Below are 20,393 nucleotides of genomic sequence, written 5' to 3' on the forward strand. Positions count from 1 at the left end.
GGGCAGCGGGGCTCCTGTCCCAGGTGCAGTCATTTCAGTGTTTGGGCTTCCCTTTTGGCTCTTGTTGGAATTCCAGTCTTGGGGAATAAAGAGATCTGAACGGGTACATGGGGCACATGCAACCTTTCCAGACTGCTTTAACTATGTCCAGCTCAGTTCCTTTTTGTATATTCTGGGGTAACAAATCTTTCCCAATTGCCTTATGAGGTTTTTACAAATACCAAAGGAGATATGGGCATGAAAAAGCACTTACTCAGTGTTTGCAATGCTTTCTGGCAGTAGGTGATATCATTATTATTAATTATTATACCTAGATGCTAGATGACACACCTAGGTGAAATATATTACACACCTACACGATCAGGTATATGATTCAGCTATGCTGCACTGCTGAAAGATTCTAGAAAAGTTCATTTCAATAAGCATTCATTGAACTAGGCACAGGAGATAAAAAGAAATGTGTAAGACTCAGTTCTTGCTCTGGGGAATATCTAAGCAGAATGGGCAATTTCCAAAAACAGCAAATACCTAATTGGGAAGGTATTTGTCATTCAAACGAAATGATCTAGGCGACATTTTCCTGTGCATGTGCGTGTTTGTGTGTATGTGTGTGTGTGCGTGTGAGCATGTGTGTGTCTGTGCATGCATGTGTGTTGTAAAGCTGCACGCTGTGAGAATGGTGACGGCTGCTGGACTCCGCCGCAGGCCCTAATGCCTTTGGTTCCCCACCTCTCTCTCTCTCCCTCCTGAACACTGCTGCCGACTGGGCTCTGTCCCTGATAATTCCTGCCCAGGTCTTGACGGGTGACCGAGTTATTATCCTGTTAGGTGTTTGCACTTTTATAGAGAATACTTAGATTAGATTATAAAAGTTGCAAATGTTACAGCTAGACCATACTTTAAAGATCATCTTGATTAATAATTAAAAAAAATTAATCCATAAAGTCTTTTATTTGAGCGAAAGTGTGTTTGGGAGCCTAATATATGGGTCGATGATAGCAGGTCTGGTTGAAGTAGGGGCGAGAGATGTAAGGCTTTATTCAAGCCCCCCACTGTCCTGCCCCCCACCCTCTCAGAGTCTGAAAACCACTGGGCTGGTCTGTGGACGAGGAGGGGGAGTCTCACTGAACCCAGACAGAACCCTCGGCGGGCAGGTGTCAGGCCCAGACAGGAGGCCAGTGCTCTCCTGCCCATGGAGGGCCAGGTGCCTTGCTCCTCATGGCCAAGACCCTCATGGGGTGAAGGGAGTGCCGGCCTGAGGAGCCCGCCCCTGGGAAGGAGGCCTGGCCGACCACGCACGGAGCTGCCTTCAGTGGAATGATTGGGGTTGAGAGCTCAGAAATGTGGGACCTGATGTTCCGTGGTGGCTCAAGGGCCCCCAGGGTGTATCCCGTCCAGGCTGAGAGTCCACGGGCGGAAGACGGGCCAGCGAGTGTGTTTCTGTGTGTTCTCAGGGAGCAGCCAGCCGCCCGAGAGCCCCCGCCTGACATACTCACTTCAGCAGAGACGCTTCTAATGCAGCCAGACAGCCAGGGCCGGGGGCCTTAGGGGCCAGGCAGCTCCCAGGGCTGCCTGAGGTGGCATCTGCCCTTGCCTGGAGCCCACAGGAGCCCAAGGCAGCCGAGGCCCACCTGGCCTGCTCCCTCCCCCTGTCTTCCAGCCTCACGAAGAGGAGAGAGATGAGGGGGGCTGCTGGCTCAGACCTGGGAGAGGCCCCCAGGCAGCAGCTCCTGCAGGGGCTCCTCACCAGGTTGGTGGGGCAGGAAGCTGCTTGGGCAGGGGCAGTCTGGGGTCTCCTGCTCCCCCAAGACAGACAGGGTGGCCCAGCCGGAAAGAGGACTGGGGTCCTGGAGCTGGGTGCTGGCTCCCACCTGTTAGCCACAGGAGGCACTCACCTGGCGGCGGGGCGCGGGCAGCAGCCTGGGTGTCTCTCCTCCAGGCCCCCTCCAGCTGCCATCGCATCACCCTTGTGGAGGGCAGCATCCCTCCTCATCTCCTCTTGGAGGAAAGGCCTCCCCACAGGCAGTGGGGCCTCAGTTCTGCCCCAGCCTCGTCTCCTGTCTGTCCCCACCGATGGACTGAGGGACACAGACCCCAGGGCTCCCCTCCGGCCTTTTCTCTCATAGCCTTTTGCTCGTTACCAGCCTCTCCTAATTGTACCCATATTTGAAGGCTGTCAAGTCCCAGCCCAAATGCTGCCTCCTCCAGGAAGTCTTCCCTAATCTCAGTTGCTTGCTTCTTTCCTTCCTAAACTATCCCACCTCGATTTTTAATCCCATTACGGGCTGGTTCCCTGAGGCGGTGCCTGTACTCTTCCCTGTTTGTGCCCCACCGTGTTTCTGAATGAACAAATGAATAAACCACTTTAGGCTCAGTTTCCTCATCTGAGCCCTAGGAAGCCCTCCTAGGGTTGTTACGAGGTTTAGAAGGGCATTTAGCACAGATCAAGCTCTGGATGGTGACGCCCGCAGTAGCTGGCCGGCTGCCCTTCCATGATTAGCGCAGGGGCGGCCATGGGGCTGGACCTGCAGGGGATGCACGTGCAGGGGCCGGGAGGGAGGGGGCCTCATGGGCCAGGGATGGTGGCTTCCGGACTCCCCTCACCCTTCTTGTCCGTCTGAGGATATGGGGACAGTGCCACAGTCAGCTGGAGGCTTCTTGCCCCGGGGCCGTGCTGCGTTTCATGTGTGGATCAGAGAGCTAGTGTCTGTTTCCTTGAGGCACTCAGGAGAAGTTCTTGGCTGGAGTTCCCACTGACAGAAACTCCCTTAACCTGTTTCATAAATATCAATAAAAAATGTGCATCTAAATATGTCACATATCTTGAAGTGATAATGACCTAATATTATGACAACATCAAATAATTTTCTGACACCCTCCACCAAGCAATGGTCTCTTCACCCTCTTGGTGAATATGGCCTCATTTACTGCAAATTCCCGGCACACAGCAGAATATGTAATACTCAAAACTTAAAAGAAACACAACTATTGTCTGAATTAACCACATTTTATTGGAATGATAATAGTTCCAATTTATGGAGTTCCTACTGTGTGCCAGGCACTGCGATGGGATTTTACTGCTTTATCTCATCCCGTCCTCCCAGTGACTCATAAATTAGGTGTTACTATGCTCTTTTGACAGACAAGGGAAGTGAAGCTCAAAGCAGGTAAGTAGCTTCTTTGACGTCTTGCAGCCAAGGGTGGACGAGGAGTCCGTCCCCCTCTGCGTGTGATTCCCGAGGGGCTGTTCTTCACTCTGCCAGTGACCGTTAGTTCTGGCTGCACATTAGCATTTCCTGGTAAACTTAGAGAAATGCTAGTGCCAATGGCCCTCAGACCCACGGAATTAGAATTCCTGTGGCTATAGCCCCAGTACCAGTGTTTTTCAAAGCTTCCAGTTGTACATCCAGGGTTGAGAACCACTGCATTACCCCAATGCGACACCACATGGTAGATGTAAGCTCTAGAGGCCTTGTCTCAGCCTTGTATGAAAAGGAGGGGGTGGAGAGAATCCTCTCATCACACACGTGCTTTCATCCCTCAATACAAAATAAGTCTTAAAATTTCCTGGTGACTTTGATTTCAAAGCCAAGAGCTGAAGGCCAAGGCTTTTCTTTTTTGCAGCCCTCACAGCATTTAACACAGTCTCTGCCCCACCTCCTGGGCTCAAGAAATATTTGCTTAGTGAATTGAAAAGCTAGTAAGTTTAGAATTTAAATTTAAAAACTCAGGCTCTGTGGTATTTTATGTTTTATTGATCAGCCTTTCTGTCCCAAAGGTCTTGAGCAGAGAAAAAAAAAATCCTACCTTTTTTTGGTTTGCGAATCACGGTCACTTGGATTAGGTAGTATGATTCAGAATTCATGTAGATGATGAGCAGTCAGTGGACCGTCTCGTCAACTCCCAGGTATGCACTAGGTGCCTCTACTGGACACTTGAACACGTGCAGACTCTACACCACCTTTGTTCAAATTTCCTCATAAGTGTTCTTAATTCCTGTGCATGTTCTGACTCTTCAGTGAGACTGCACTTTTGGGGAATGAGAGGCCGATCTCAATTTTATAGCTCCCTTCACAGTCCCTAGAATGTTGACTTGTACCCAGGAATGCTCCGAAATGCTGCTGATTGGAAGACTGGCTCATATTTATTTACCTTTCCTTTGATGAATACGAAACACTTAGCAGCAGCTTCCCAGCAACCTTCCCTAGAGCAGTGGGTGACACGGAGGTGGCGGTGGGGGGGAGCTGCCATTACCTGGTGAGGAGGGGTGAGGAGGGGATGCACGCAAGGCGCACACCGCCAGCCCCCACTGCACGCTGGGACCGCAGCGTGCAGGGAAGGCAAAGCGGGCAGGCTCTGGCTATACACAGTTTCCCGGGAAGGTGACTTGTTCCGACAGTCAAGTTCAAAAACATAATCTGGGGCTTCCAACCCACTTTATGGTGCAAGGATTTGGGCATTTGGTTTAGCATCTCTGGTGGGCTCATTGAGGTGATCATTGCACCTATTTCCTCTTCCACTTCACGCTGAACTCCTTTTAAGGCGAGGTGTTCTTATTTATCTTGCACTGCAGAGCTGGAACACGCTGCCTTCATGGGGAGTACTTGGTGAATGTCCGTTGATTGGCTAAATGAATGGATTTGCATGCTTTTGCTTGGTTCCCTTGTAGTCTGAGTCTTCTGTCTGAGGTACTGCTCAATAGGCAGTCAGCAGTTAATAACAAATGTAAAGCACACAGCTGACTTGTCTCCCGTGTGTCCTAAGTGTGTCCAGTGTGGACTTGCAGCTCAGAGAGAACACATGAGCAAAATGAGAAAAAGCAGAGCGCTCTGATGGAGACGTGTCATGATTTTCAGTTTAGGTTTTGGGGTCTAGAAATGAATTTCTCTGTGCCACTTCTTTTTTTCCCTCTTAAATTCATATGCCCCTGGGTAGTTTCAGATACTCCGTACTTGGAAACTGCTTGAAATAGCGTTTGCTTTTCCTCGAACACGCCCTTGCTCCTGTTGGGCTTGGGGATCAGTTTACCCCTGGTCTGTGCCTCTTTGTATTTTTTTCTCTTGCAGCTCAATGTGGTCAACAGCGTCAGCATTTCAGAGGACATCAAGCCCTTACCAGGGCTTCCTGGGATTGGAAACATGAACTACCCGTCTGCCAGTCCCGGATCGCTGGTTAAGCACATCTGTGCCATCTGTGGGGACCGATCCTCAGGTACGTGCAGAAGCCAATGCCCTTCCTCAGTGCCCCATGCACTGAGGGTTCCCAGGGAAGGTGGCTGCTCCGCTGCCCTGCTGGCTACTTCATGCCCAGTGAAAGAGAAAGTCCCTTTGGGATGTCCAGCTTGGGGCCCACCTCTGTCACTGGGTGCGCAGAGCGCATTCTTGGTGAATTTAAAGTACGATTTCATTTTCTTAGGACATTTTTGCAAAGCCCTCCCTGGACTTACTGTGTTGTGTGTACATCTGACATAGATACATGGTTGTAATCAACAAGTATCTCAAGCTGAAGTCTCTTTAATTTTTAAAAGATTATTTTTTGTAACTCTAAAAATAATGTCCCCTCTTAGGAAATGTGAAGAACTAGAAAAGTGCCAAAGAAAACTAAATATCGTATCTATAATGTCCCCAACAGATAATTCAGTGCATTCCTTTCTACAACAGTCTAGGTTTTTAACATGTCTTCCTGGATGGAAATCAGTGTTTTCACCGATCTCATCTTTGACCTTCTGCCCCGTTTGTCCGCATTCTCGTTTTCCCACTTCCTTTTCTTCCTTCCCGTCATTCCTGCCCCCACACCCCATCCCTTCAGTTTTGATGACATTTGAATCTCTCATTTGATGAGTGAGAAGATGGGGACAGTTCTTTTCTGCAGCTGTGCACAATGGCCAACTACATAGTTCCTTGTCTTCTCACTGTCACCAAAGCACCACAAAATGTCACCCCATTGAAATTCCCCAGCGCCTGAACCTGACTTAGCTACGTGACTGATGCTGGCTTGCTCTCAAAAAGTGTTGCTGAATTATGCAGACTTAGCCATTGCCATAGCAACAGAATGCCAGCCATACCCCCATGGAGCATTTTCTCTGCCTGTGGTTTAGTTGAAAGTCTGGAAGATTCATTCATGAGCGGAAGAGCCAGGGGAATGACAGATTAGTCCCATGTTTCTCAAAGACAAATACACCGAGCTGAGAGCATTAGGTTCCTTGGCCCAAGACAAAATCCTATATTTATTATTGCCGTGAGTTCAGTAAATTAGTATAGTCGGCTGATTAGGCCCCGACTGACTTTTCATCTGGCAGCTACCTCCAGCCACTAGTTCATCTTAGGGTGGCTTCTTCTGAAATATAAGCCCCTGGGAGGCAGATATTTACATTTGCTAATTCTCAGGGACTTCAAATTCACTTTACTATCAACCTAAATACAAATGAACTGGAAAATCATGTCAGGTCTATAGCTAAACACCACATATTAACACTCAAGAGTCAGACACATATATATGTTTTGAATGATCTATTTCCTTATATGTTTTCCTTATCTATCCTCAAGTCCCATAATGTCAACCAATTGACCATAGGTGCCTGGCATGTAGTACTGAAAAGACTTCTACTTAGAGTGAATATTGTGATTCTTTTTTCAATTAAGGTACATACAATAAACTGCTCAATCTCAGTGTACACCTCAATGAATTTTGACATGTGTATACGCTCATGTAAGCATCACCCCAATCAAGATATCAAACATTCCCACTAATTTTTTTCTCCTTCACCTATTTTACCCATCCTACCCCCACCCGCTCCCTTATGGCAACCAGCAGTCTGTTCTCTGTGGCTGTGTTTTGCTTATTTGTTTGTTCATTTGTTTTGTTTTTTAGATTCCACATATCAGTGAAATCATATGCTATTTATCTTTCTCTGTCTGACTAATTTCACTTAACATACTACCCTCTAGGTCCATCCATGTTGTCACAAATGGCAAGGTCTCCTCCTTTTTTATGGCTGAGTAATATTCCACTGTAATATACACCACATCTTCTTTACTCATTTATTCATCTGTTGATGGACACTTGGGTGTTTCCATATTTTGGCTATTGTAAATAATGCTGCAGTAAACATAGGGTGCCCATATCTCTTCAAGTCAGAGGTTTTGTTTTCTTCCCAGAAGTGGAATTTCTGGGTCACATGGTATTGATTCTTGGTGTCTGTTTGGGAATGGGTGTGGTGGCTCTCCTGACACAAATGAACCTCCATAGAGAGGGTCACTGAAAGCTGAATTTGTGTCACAGGTAATAAGGGTGATGAAATAAGTAACAGGTTGCTGGATCAAGCAAAACCACTTTCTATCAGATCTTTGTCATAACTCAAGATGGCATGTCATATTATGCTATAAAGGTCATATGCCAATTAATTTCCCCAGCCAATAGCATTAAAAAAATTCCTAACTCAGATTCTTATTCATAGTTTGGGATGAAGGATAATACTTTTAAGTGGGGTTTCCTAAGTTTTTGGGCCTCAGTTATGGGGAAATAGTGAAGGTGGGATTTTTTTCCATGCTAGATGACAGAAAACATGCATAAACATTTTTATAATTTCTTATGTACACTAGTGCCTTGAATGAAGGCAGAACATTTTGCTTAACTAAACACACGGGTTGCCTTTGATAAAGTCAACATAAATATGACCTTAGGCCAGGACTTTCCTAATACTGGGGTCTGGAATTAGCAATTCCAGGGGTCGCCTCCAGGGGGAGACAGGAAGGTGGATCTACTCTGCCTGGGTGGGCTTGGCGCTCAAGCCTGCATTCTCCGCGGGCTGCGCTCCGCTCTTTGTCCCAGGGCCCAGCATGCGCCCGCCTGCCTGGGGAGAGCACGGGGTAGTTGGGAAGGGAAGAGCCCCCTAACACAGAGACCACCATGGGGTGCTCCTTCCCGCGGCCAGGCAAGCACTATGGCGTGTACAGCTGTGAAGGCTGCAAGGGCTTCTTCAAGAGGACCATCCGGAAGGACCTTGTGTACACGTGCCGGGACAACAAGGACTGCCGCATCGACAAGCGCCAGCGCAACCGCTGTCAGCACTGCCGCTACCAGAAGTGCCTGGTGGTGGGCATGAAGCGGGAAGGTGAGGCCCCCACCCCGCACCCCAGAGGGCGCTTGCTCATGGGCAGCGGCGTCCCCTGGATGTGCCCTGGTGCGTGTCGTAGCTCAGAATGTCTGCCACCTAGACTTCCTCCAACCACAGGTGTACAACTCTTCATTTATGACAGTCAGATTTATGGCAGAAAGAGAAGCGAATAGCACAGGATCATTTAATTAATGAGAAAGTTGGGATTAGAATCAAATTTCCTGAAGTCAAGATTATTTTCTTGAAGTTGAAGGGTATTTTTCTCTAGTGTTACAAGTCTGTGGGAGAAATCAATTGAGGGCCTCAAAAGGGGCTTAACTTAGTTTGCTTTTCCCCATCTTTTAAAATCAAGACAAATAGGAGCCGATTAACCTACGTTTAAAAATTTAATACAAGACACATCCAACTTTAGCCGTTAAATCCAGCTGATAATAAAAATATGTGTGGCAGTTTCAGTATGCGGTCAGTGAACGAAGACTAACAGAAGGACGGAAAGAAGGGCTGAGAGAGGAAGACGCTCAGGAGCATGGAGAGAAACAGGAAGGGGAAACAGCCACGCTTTTCTGAACTTTTAATAATTATTCCATGTAATCGTGACAGAACCACCTCAGTCAAGCACTGTAATGCCCGCCTCACATATAGGGAATGGAGGCTTAGCAGGCTGAGTCACGTGTCTTGGTGTCATGTAGGCAGGAAGTGGTAGAATCCGTTTGGGAAAAGATTTCTTGACTCCAGGGCACAGGACTTCTGCTTTTCTTGTGCTTCTCCCCCTCTGTGCCCTTCCCCTCTGTCTCCTCTATTTCTCTCTGCCTGCTTTACCCTCTTCCCCCTGACCCCCAACCCCTGAATACCACTCTGGTCTGGAGGCCTCCCCGTGTACCTCTACCCGAGACTATGGAGTGTGGCTCATTTCTTGGCAGTCACACCATCCCCCGTCCTGCCCCGAGAGGTCCCTGATGCCTCCGGGGTGACAGACGAGGTGGCCAGCACCCGGTCCCGTGCCTCTGCAGCCTCGCGGCTCATCAGCCCCTCGGAGAGTAGAGCTTTGGGGAGCAGACTGTGGGGACGAGGGCGAGACGCTGGCAGGGAAGGTGCAGGTGGAGCAGCTGTCCTGAGACCCAGCTCAGCCACCTGCATAGAGTATAATTTTCTTGATTCTCAGGATCAAAAAAAAAATGTGTGCTAATATTGAATTGCGCTTATTGCTACTGAGAATAAGAGGGAAACCATCACTTTCTAGATCATGGAAACTAACCCAACAGAGACTGTTCTCTCAGTGAAGATGGTGGAAATGGGGAGAGGGTCTGCCTGACACCCTAACGTACAGAAGGCTCTGAGGGTTGGAATGAACTTTGATGAAACCTTAGTTTGGCAGGCTGAGATAATCCCAGCCTACACCTCTGCCTGTACACCCTTCCCCAGCCCCAAAGTCAGCTGCCGACTCTGCAGTGTCATCTAGGTGACATTCCTCCACCCCTTCACTTACTAAGTGCCCACGTGGCTTCCTGAAGCTCTTCCCTGACGGGTCCGATCAGGTGATGTGTTCAGCCTGGCGCACTAGGGGCAGACCTAATGGGACATGAATGTCAAGGATGATCCGCAGGATCTGACAGAGGGGTTCTTACGGGATGTCTTTGCTATTTAACTCTTGCACTCTCACAGTTGGTTAGAGGTAGCAGGTGGAGGAAGGGCATGGGAAACTGCACAGACAGCAAGGCTCATTAAAGGAGAGGGCAGAGGTCACTGACCCTTAACGTGCAGACTTCTCAGAGAGGTCACCGTCGTGAATGGGGACGGATGCGGACTGGGAAACCCACAGTTCTGCAGAGGCTTAAGCTTCATCTGTCAACATCACAACATCTGTTCAGTGCCCAGGGATGCTCATTTTACAGATGAGGAAAATGAGGCTTAGGTGGGTAACTAACTTCCCCACAGTTGTCCCTGGTGTAAGGTAACATCTGCATGTCCTTCCGCATGCCAGCTGTGCAAGAAGAAAGGCAGAGGAGCCGGGAGCGTGCCGAGAGTGAGGTGGAATGTGCCATCAGTGGCCACGAAGATATGCCTGTGGAGAGGATTCTGGAAGCGGAACTTGCTGTTGAACCGAAGACGGAATCCTACGGTGACATGAACATGGACAACTCGGTATTTGATCTTAGATCTCCATCCACCCCCCACTTCCTGGATGGGCTGAGGGTGGGGATGGGGGATGAATCAGAGTCCCAGAATCTGCCCCTCACGTTACCTTGTTTCTTTTTTAGACAAACGACCCTGTCACCAATATATGCCATGCGGCCGATAAGCAGCTTTTCACTCTTGTTGAATGGGCCAAGCGCATCCCCCACTTCTCTGACCTCACCCTGGAGGACCAGGTCATTCTGCTCCGGGCAGGTAAGGGTATCAGAGTTTCCTTCTTCTTGGCACAACCACGCGGGCTGCCATCTGGACGTACTCTTGGGACCCTCAACGGGTAACCTGATGGGGCCGTCAGCCACCCAGGCTGTGAACCATTTTGGTGACAGGATAACCCTTTCAAACTCGCTCTTTTTTCTAATATTTGTAGGTTCTTAAGTTTGGGTGGCCATCCCCAAACCTCTCATTCCCGAATGAAACACCGTTTGTTAATGGAGGCGTGACTCTTTCTCCGTGACATTTCACCATGGCTTGGTCATCCGTGTGCACATCCCAAAGACGCTAAATCATCTTTATCTAGGCCAGTCTGAAGCTGTGTTTCATTATTGTTAGGAAACTGGAAAACAGATCTTCCCATTTCACAGGGGAGACAAGAGAAGCCGGAGATTTTTGCTCAGGCTCACCCTAGATGGACGCCAGGGTCCCTTGCGTTTTGAGAGTGTATGTACTGTACGTGCTCCTGACTCCCATTTCTGGAACACGTGCGGCGGACTCGGGCCCTGTGTTCTCTGTCCTGAGCCAGCGGAAAAGGCCGTGAAGACAGGCTGAGACTGGGAGCCGGTCCCCTCCCTTCCTCCTTGTTAGCTGATGAACAAGCAGGGAGCAGTGGAAGGCTCGGCGCTGGGCTGCTGGGCAGTGCCAGTGGAACAAAACTAGGTTGTCCGGCCCTGGGGGCAGAAGGCAGGGTGTGCTCACCTTGGCCACCGTGCGGCTCACGTGGTGACTGTGACGCCCGCATATTTGTTGATTGACAGGGTGGGGGGAGCGTCCTGTGCTCAAGCTGCCCTGCCGGCTGCACTGAGGAGTCTGGGGGTGCAGAGCTGCTGTAAGGGGGTCCCCGTCCTGTCCTTTGTTTCTTCACCAAGTAGCTGTGCTGCCTGGAATCAGCTTTACCCTCCCTGGATTTCTGATTCTGTTTTTTTGCCTGGGAATAATCAGACCTGCCTCGGATGATTATCAGTGAAGCTAGAATGTGGCCAGTTTTCCCTCAAAGCCTCCTTCTTGCCCTTGCAGGGTGGAATGAGCTGCTGATCGCCTCCTTCTCCCACCGCTCGGTTTCTGTGCAGGACGGCATCCTCCTGGCCACGGGTTTGCACGTCCACCGGAGCAGTGCCCACAGTGCTGGGGTCGGCTCCATCTTTGACAGGTGGCTTTCATCTGCTCCCAGTGCGTGTGTGGACATGTGTGTGTACATGCATGCATATGTGCGTGTGCACCTGTGGGGTGCTGGGACGTAGGCTGGGTGGCCTAAACAGCTGCATGTGGCAGGAAGCAGAGACCATTCAGCATAAGAGGACATAAACCTGGGAAATGAGAGAGGGATTAAAAGAAAGGTTGATACCGTGAGATAGAGCCAGTCAGAGACCAGCACAGTTGCTGGGCAGATGGAGAGCCTGGTGTCCTTAGGGTTTCCAGAGAAAATCCTGGATCAGTGATATTACCCAGTAAGAGCAGCTGGGGAGGTTGACCTGCTTGTCCTCCAGGGCTGGGGTGGGGACAGGGGGTAAGGGTCTGACTCAAGCAGTCCAGGTTCAGCTGGACTTTGCAGCAGGATCTCTGGGGCAGGTTTGCAGCAGGAGCAGGTCCACCTCAGTCAGGCAGCGACAGCCTCAGCCTGGGATTCTGCCCCTGAAGTGATGCTCAAGGGAGGGTGAGCTCTGCTATGTGCAGAGACGCATGAAGCGAATAGAACGCGTGACTTGGGGAGGATGGAGAACTGGTAAGGAGGAGCCCAAAGTTGAAATGGTGTCTCTGTCCCAGGCCAGGGACCCACAACCCCTTTCCAGCCCCATCACAGATGGGCCTCCAGGCTGTGTGCACACACACACCCAGGACGTCTCCACTCCTTCCCTGCCCTTCCCCATGTATTCCATGGAGACATGGCTTCTGTGGACTGACCCCTTCACATGATGCCTGGAGATTTCTACCTGTCACTGATCGCTGGCCCTGCTGTGTCCCGCTAGATGTGCAACACACCTTGCTTTGCTGTTGCATTTCTGCTAATTTCCAGATCCCCTAGGTGGCCCTTCCAGACCCCCCCCCACTTAGAGCTCCCTGCTCCCTGCTCCGCATTGCTGTGCCCTTGGCTCACGGCGCTTACTGGCTTTGTGTCGCCTGTGCTGTTTCCATATCCGTTTCTTTGATTAAACTGTAAGCTCCTTGAGATGAGGGCCTGCATCCTGTTCGTCTTTGTGTCCCTAGTACCTGGTGCATCATCTGGGAAATGGGGTGGGTACGTGATCGGTATCGGTTGTATTTATTCATCAGCCCTTGGCCTGCTGCTCACGATGTTCCCATCACCTGCCCCTGTTTACTTGGACAGAGTCCTGACTGAGCTGGTCTCCAAAATGAAAGACATGCAGATGGACAAGTCGGAGCTGGGCTGCCTGCGGGCCATCGTGCTGTTTAACCCAGGTGACCGCACAGTGAGGCTGCCTCCATGGTGGCCTCCAGGGTGCCAGGGATCTCAGGTGCTCTCGCCCGCAGAGGCAGAGGAGATGGGAGGCGGAGTCAGTCCTCAGCCCCTGCTCCTCAGGCCATCTTGAAAAGTCTTGTGGGTGTAGAGGGTACTTGCTGGGGGCAGGTGGTGCAGATGCCAGTCACCTAGGGTGGTGGTGAAGGAGGTGGCAAAGGAGGGTCAGATTCTGCATGTATTTTTAGGTAAAGCTAGTGGGTTTTGCTGGTGGATATATATAGGGTGGAAAAGAAAGAGAGGTGTTAAATATAATTCTCGGGGGGTTTTGTTCTGTTTTCCTGAACAATTGGAAAAATGGAATTTTCACTTAACTGAGATGGGGGTTCTAAGGGTGGGGGGATAGAAATCAGGACTTTGTCTTTAGACATTAAAATCTGAGCTGGATAATTAGACATTCAAGAGTAGCTGCCTATGAAGCAACTGTTTATGTGAGTCTGGAGTTCAGAGGAGAAGCCAGGGCCAGAGATGTACGTCTGAGCGCCGCCCGCCTATCCCTGGCACGCACGGCTCTAAGACAGGTGTGAGCTCACCTGGGAGGTGCACAGGGAGGCGGAGAGGAGGGCAGAGGGCTGAGCAGGGGGCCATGCCAACACGGAGCAGTGGGGAAGAAAAGGAAGAGCCAGGAAAGGGGCCTGAGGAAGGGCAGTGGGCAGCAGGCAGAGACCCAGAAGGGGTGCCCCGGGGGCCGGGAAGACGAGCGCTCAGAATCACGTGCGTGCGCGCGCCTCCTCTCCAGAATCAGGTGGTTAGTTAGTGGCTGCAGGTCATGGGTCAATCCGTTTTTCATACCCATCTCGCCATCCAGACCACATCCAGCCCATGGTAGGCACGCAGTGATGTGTGGATGTATTACTTCTAGAACAGCCCGTATAACACAAGACGCTCTTCCCTTGAGTCAGTAGTGCTGACCCAGGTCCCCTTGGTCTTTTACTGGAGCTTCGAATGTTTGCTCCTACAGCTTACTGGGAGGACTGGGCACAGAAAGGGAAGCACAAAGGACTGGCTTCGTGTATTTCACAGTGTTCCCCTTCTGACGTGCGTCTGGTGACTTTTGGGGCAGTGAGTGGGGACAGACTCTGTTTAAGGGGTCCGCCTGAGGTTTGTCACCAGATGCTAAACCAGGCTCCTTTCTCAGATGCCAAGGGTCTGTCCAACCCTGCCGAGGTGGAGACGCTGCGCGAGAAGGTCTATGCCACCCTGGAGGCCTACACCAAGCAGAAGTATCCGGAGCAGCCAGGCAGGTGAGGGGGTGCGGAGAATGGCAGTGAAGGGCCGCCGTTTTCTCACCACTGCGCATTGTCTAGAATTTTTCAAGTGTTAGTTAATCTCCACAAAAAGCAGAAAGCCACTGAAATGCTGGCACCACGAAGCCAGAGGTCTTGTCCGTCTTGTTCACCGTTCACCACTCGAGCACCGAGGCCCAGAGTGGCGCCTGACAAGTAGGATACAGCTCTAAATGCTGAACGAACGAGCAGATGACCAAATGATGTGGGTCTCGTTACCTGTCCACCTTCTAACGAGGCAGCGAGGTTCAGAAAGGGGAAGGTCCCCGTGCTGCCGTGTGGTGGAGCTGGGGTGGGAGCCCAGGTCTGTCTGATTTCAGAGAGTCGTGCTTTCCTGTGCGATGGCACTTTCCACTCTGCCCCCAAGGAAATCGTGCCGTAGGAGCCACAGGCTGTGTGGCCACGAGAGGCAGCCTCTGGGCCTCAGGATGCCTACCCTGTGGCCCCCTGGCAAAGTTGTGGATCTGGCTGTGGGCTCCTCACCTGAAGGGGAAGATGCTGGTGAGAAGGTCTCTGAGGCCATCTGCCAGGACAGATATTCCTGAGTCTTAAGGAGATACTTTCCTCAGGTGTCCCCCCAAATCCTCTTTGCTAACTCTGGTTAAAAAGAGAGGATATGATCCTCAGGTCTCACAGAAAATGGAAAGTGAAACTTGAAAAAACTGCCTTCAAGACATTGGTTTCGTTTTTATGATTAATTTTTCATGCTCCCCATTCTCACTAATGACTTCTAGTCCCCCGTGAAGCCGCCTTTTCTGGGTAACAAACCGGTATCTAGCAATTGTCCAGAAGAGGCTGAGCTTTGTATTTAGCAAAGGCTGTGAATAAATCCGAGGGGGAGGGTTTTGCCCTTTGGTACAATAAACGTGCGGGCCTTGTGTATTGGGGAGAGCAGGTTGGGGTAGCAGGCCTCCCAAAGGGTGGCAGCTGAACACAGTAGATTTCTTGCTCACCGATCAGCTGTAGGTGGACAGTCAGTTCAGAGAGGGGCTCTCTTCCACACCCTCAGGGGCCCAGCCTCCCTCCTTCCTGGGGCCCCACGTGTCCCAGAGTCACAGGGTCTCTTGCATCCCGGTAGTGGAAGGGGAGGTGGTGGAGGGGCCCTGGGCTGGGGCTCTGTGGGCCAGGCCTGGACAGGAAAGGTCCCTCAGCCCTTCACCGGCTCCTCTTGGCTAAGCTGAGTCGTGTGGCCCACTGGCACAGGGAGATGAGACCGTGTGAGCTGGGCGCCGAGGGAGAAGGGAGAACGGGCTGTGGCCTCCATGCCAGGCAGTCTCCTCCATTCCTGCGCAGATGAGGTGGAAAGAGCCCTACCCACCTGGGGGCCTGGCCGCCGGCCTCAGCTCACCTCTGGCCCATGGCAGCCAACTGAAAACCCCACCTTGGGCCATTCCTACCAAACCTGCCAGCTCCGAGACGGTGTTAGACACGAGTTCCTTGGGAACATACAGTGTGCAGGGTCTTACGAATAAGGAGGCTCATACCCATCCTCTTCCTGTAATTGGCTCCAGGTCGTACGGTTCTTCTGTCTAAAAACAAGTACAAAAACTCTTCTTTCCCTCATTATAAAAGCAGAGCATGCTTTGGTAGGAAAATATCTAAAAAATAAAGCAGGTAATGAAAGTCGTACATTCTGGGGGAATATATTTCTTTCCAGTACCACGTGTATCAGCGCATGCGTACGCAGCAGGGTGTGCTACAGGTATGAAGGCGTACAGATCGGCGCATTAGTTTCCCCCCTTAGCCACTTAGGCACTTCACCAGATACCGAAAAGTAAGGCTGATCAGTTTGCATGACTGTCCGATGTCTCACAGGGTGGAAATACCCTCATGTGGTGGCTGCCCTGTCACTGACGTTCAGGCTGCTTCTGCTGTCTGTCGCTTGAAAATCTTTGGAACTTGCCCAGTGTCCTGGGGAGGGGGCTGCCTCCAGGCGCTGGGGAGCGATGCCAAGCTTGTGGCCTGGATGACGCAGAGCCTGGGAGGTCAAGGACGGGGTGGAGGCTGCCGCCTGCGTGTCCCTTGGGTGTGTCCAGCGCAGCCTGGACGGAGGGTGACCACCCTGAGGCTGAGCACTCTATCAGGGATGTCACGTGGCCCACCCAGGTAGGTAAGAGTGCTGAGAGCCGGTCCCCCCTGGTTTGCAGGACCTGGTTGGAAGGGACCCGGGCAGGGGCAGGCCAGGGCCGTTTTCTTGGCGGTGGGCGCTGCCACCCTGTGGAGACTCTTAGAAGTACACCTCGGGGCCAGTGGCGCGGGCTGCAGCCCGAAAGCCGAGAAGGCAGGAGGGGAAGCGCTTGGGGCACTTCTCTCTCTCACACACACAGCAGGTGCCTTCCCAGCCTGGGGCCGCCACACCCCCGGGCGAGGAGAGCAGCGGCCCCCGCGGCCCCCGGGGTTGTTCCCGGCGCGCCTGTTTCTGTGGTCCCGACCTCAGTTCCTCAAAGAAATCGGAATTATGGCGTGTGTAGCATTTCACATATTGTAAAACGTGGGCGTTTTTGGAGTGAACAGAATACATGTTCAGAGTTAATCTCAGCCCAACTTTGCACTTTCTAGAGCAGCCATTTCCTTTGCCTAATTTCCATGCGTCTCTTTCATGGCTGAGCCACGGCTAGAGGCTCAGCCTCCTCACTCTTTGGTAACCGCCTCTTCCTGTTTGGCGACACCATTCGGGGCACCCAGGCCTTACAACCGAAGGTTTTTCGAAGGTTTGTGTTGGTCTATGTGTAGCTCTTTAATTTTTCCAGAGAGAGAAGTAACTCCTACCTTTTTAGATGGTGCCACTTTATTTTCTGACACCCCATTTCCTTAAAACTTCCTGTGGCATAAATATAGAAGAACATTCATTTTCAAGGAGTATTACAATTCCAATTTGAAACCTTCGTGTAAAATTATGCTGTGACTCCTACTGAAGGTCCAGCCTGACCAGACATCTCTGATTTAAGGCCATAGTGTCTGATGCAGTTTGGGTTCCTGAACTTCTTATTGGGAGTGGTGAGTGAGGTTACTTGATTTCCAGTTACCTAGAATAATATTATGTATGAAATTTATATTGGCAAAAAGATTTTGAGGGTCGGAGAGGGGCCAGAAAGCAGGCAGGGAAATGCGGCAGATTGTGGGGCCTGGGAAGGCTCTGCTGACGTGAGGTGAGTCTTTGTGCGCTGACCTCTTCCTTGGTGAACCTTACAACCAAGGTCCTTAGTTATAGAAGAATGTGTGTGTGTATACGTGTGTGTGAGGGTGTGTGAGCACATGCATGTGTATGAGTGCATCTGAGAGCTCAGAATGTGTGAGTGTATAGGCACATGTGTGTGTGCATGAGGCTCTGTGTGTGAGGGTGTGCATGAGCACGCGTGTGCATACAGTGTGTACTGTAGGAGCAGTGGGTGTGCATGTGCACGTGGGCGTGTGTTATGATGAGGATGTATGCACACATGAGTGAGGCACGTGTGTGTGGCCCTGGTGAGGGCTGTGCATATGTGTGAGGCTGAGTGTGTATGCATGAGTGATCGTGGTGTGTGCACACACGTGAGAGGCTGCGAGGGCACGTGACAGTAGTCAGTGTGCACATACACATGAGGCTGTGTGTGACTGGGTGAGGGTGTGTGCATACGTGTGAGGCACATGTATGTGTGTGCATACATGGGTGAGACTGTGCAGGTGAGTGACCGTGGCGAGGGCATGCGCACACACGTGAGTCTGTGTGCGTGTGAGCGCGCTTGCGTGCACCGTCTCCCACGCAGTGGGGCTGCTGTGTGCAGCTACTCCTTGCCGACCCAAGGCACAGGCTCTGCAGCTGCGGAGCGCACGCATCCGGCGCCGAGGGGGCTCAGACGGCGCGGCCCACCGTCCTGGCGCCCCGTCGGGGTCCGCGGAAGCCGGGCACGGAGGGTGGAAGGCGCCCGGCTGGAGGCGGCGCTGCGGCACTGCCTGCACGTGGTCCCGGGGTGAAGATCCTCCAGTCGCAGGGCCGGCCTGCGCCCGCGAGGAGCCCAACCTGCCCTCCACCCGCTGCGGAGCGCGCGGCTCCGTCTCTCCCGCCCCCCTCCCCCCACGCCTCCCTCCCGGGCCCTCCCTTCCATCGCGGGGCGCTGGAGAGCAAACGAGCTGCCAGCCCCGCTGCCTAACGGGCCTCGGCTTCCCGCAGGTTCGCCAAGCTGCTGCTGCGCCTCCCGGCCCTGCGCTCCATCGGCCTCAAGTGCCTGGAGCACCTGTTCTTCTTCAAGCTCATCGGGGACACGCCCATCGACACCTTCCTCATGGAGATGCTGGAGACCCCGCTGCAGATCACCTGAGCCTGCAGCCGGCCTCCGCCAGGAGGCGCCCTGGGCCGGTGCGGGTGGACCCCCGCCGCGCACATGATCCTCCACCCCCCACCCTGACCCCTTCCTGTTCCCAAAATGTCATGCTTACAATAAAGAAACCTTTCTACACATGAGACTTTTATAGGTGGAGTTTTGTACAGACATTAAAGGTAACCTTTCTTTGCTATTTAAGGGGCCAGGGATCTTTCTGGAAGTTCTTGGGAAAACTAACCAAGCCTCTGTACATATAATTGGTTTAAATTATTTTTTCACTTGCCATGGAAAGCAAAGGAATGAATAATAAATATATATGATGTTGGCACTGCTTGGAGCATGGGGTGTGTTTTGTGCTGCAAGGGAGTTACCCCAGCGGTGGGGGCTGGTGCCCTGAAACAATGAGTCCTACAGTTAGATACCCCGAGTCCAAGTGGGGCACAGCCAGCTTTACCCCGGGGCAGCCCCTGAGAGACTGGGGACAGACACTCAGTCATCCTGGGCTTCTCGTTTTGTGTTTCTTCCTAAGAATAATGAGTACAGATCACCTTGTCCCGACTGGAAGAATTTCAGTATAAGACCAAGGGAAGATGTTCTCTTGATGGGGGAAGATTCTTGGATCCTGGGAATTGGTGGGAGGTAGTAACAAAGAAATGGATTTTTCTTTCGTTGAGCAGCGATAACAAAAAGACCAGAGAACACCAAATTTGTTTTTCATCATTACCTAACCCTACGGAGCCTGTTCTTAAAAGGGAAAGAGAGAACGCCTCCCCCAGCTTCTAGCCGATGACCTAGTGGTCTGGGAACCCTGCTGTCTGCTGGAACAGAGAGCTCCTCGAGGGTAGGAACTGTGTCTAACTGATGACACAGCCAGCCCGTACAGCCCATCTTCTTCAAGTCACCTTCCTGCCATCGGCAGATAAACAAATTTGTGCTATGACTTACGAGGTGCCTGCTAGGGTTGTAGAGTGTACAACCTGAACAACCACACGTGGCAGTCCAGCTTACCTTCTCTGCCACCAGAACTGACCCAGGCAGGGTCTGGCATGCAGTAGGCACACAGTAAATGTTTGTGTTGAATTGGGTTCTACATAACTGGAAATAATCCCCTAAAGTGCATTGTGGATGACAGTTGCCTCATCCCTCATCAACAGCTTATCCTTTCAGAAAATCCCAGGTCTAACTCTCCAGTCCAAATATATCCATCAGTGATCATACAGTTTTGGAGAAATTAAAATGATTTTATTCCTGGGAAAAGTTAAGGGAGCCCTTAGCTTTGAACATGAAACAATGGAATTAAAACCTTAATTTTGATTTTTTCCCTTTAATCTGCATTTATTGTGGACTATGATGAAAATGATTGGTGCGGGAAGAGACTAAAATTTAATTGTGCCTCCCCCCTACCGATCTTTTCCCTCCACTAACATAACTCACTGGACATATTCAACTGCCCTGCAGGTGACATGTAGCTTGCAGATTCCCATTTGTGGTAACCAAGTGTCACCCCAACCTTTGATCCCTGCCTCAGAGAAGCCCAGCTCTCGCCAGGAGCCAAATGCAGGAGCTGAAGGCCCAGCGGGATGGTGTGTCTCGCAGAACTGCGGCCACAGAGCCCACTGAGCTGGGCAGGAGCTGGGCAGGCAGCTCTTCCCGGGCTGCTCCATGACACCTGGGGCCCCAGAGGCCACCGCCTTCCAGTCTCATACCACCAGATGAGCAACTGAGTGCATGTTCAGTCTGCCGTAGTAGTTTCCGGAAGCTTCTGAACAGAGAGAACGTCCTCCTCCAGGTGGCCTTACCAGGAAGAG

At 51.5% G+C, this 20,393-nt stretch overlaps 1 protein-coding gene across 15 annotated transcripts in view; it reads left to right on the forward strand.

Moving 5' to 3' along the window:
* Nucleotides 1-18,917, forward strand: part of RXRG (retinoid X receptor gamma) — a 142,649-nt gene extending 123,732 nt beyond the window's left edge. For 13 of the 15 annotated variants that reach the window (XM_073221193.1, XM_073221192.1, XM_073221190.1 and 10 more), the window contains 8 exons: nt 5,067-5,211; nt 7,934-8,113; nt 10,098-10,258; nt 10,375-10,504; nt 11,540-11,672; nt 12,849-12,940; nt 14,137-14,238; nt 18,435-18,917. In XM_073221193.1, the coding sequence (XP_073077294.1) occupies nt 5,067-5,211; nt 7,934-8,113; nt 10,098-10,258; nt 10,375-10,504; nt 11,540-11,672; nt 12,849-12,940; nt 14,137-14,238; nt 18,435-18,649 (1,158 nt within the window). In that variant the 3' untranslated portion in view covers nt 18,650-18,917. Of the gene's footprint in view, nt 1-5,066; nt 5,212-7,933; nt 8,114-10,097; nt 10,259-10,374; nt 10,505-11,539; nt 11,673-12,848; nt 12,941-14,136; nt 14,243-18,434 lie in introns of all 15 variants that reach the window. The other 2 variants (XM_037023927.2, XM_073221200.1) reach the window with 2 other exon arrangements.
* Nucleotides 18,918-20,393: the final 1,476 nt, after the last annotated feature.

Source organism: Manis javanica, chromosome 14, assembly GCF_040802235.1.
Source record: "Manis javanica isolate MJ-LG chromosome 14, MJ_LKY, whole genome shotgun sequence".
Classification (NCBI taxonomy): Eukaryota; Metazoa; Chordata; class Mammalia; order Pholidota; family Manidae; genus Manis; species Manis javanica.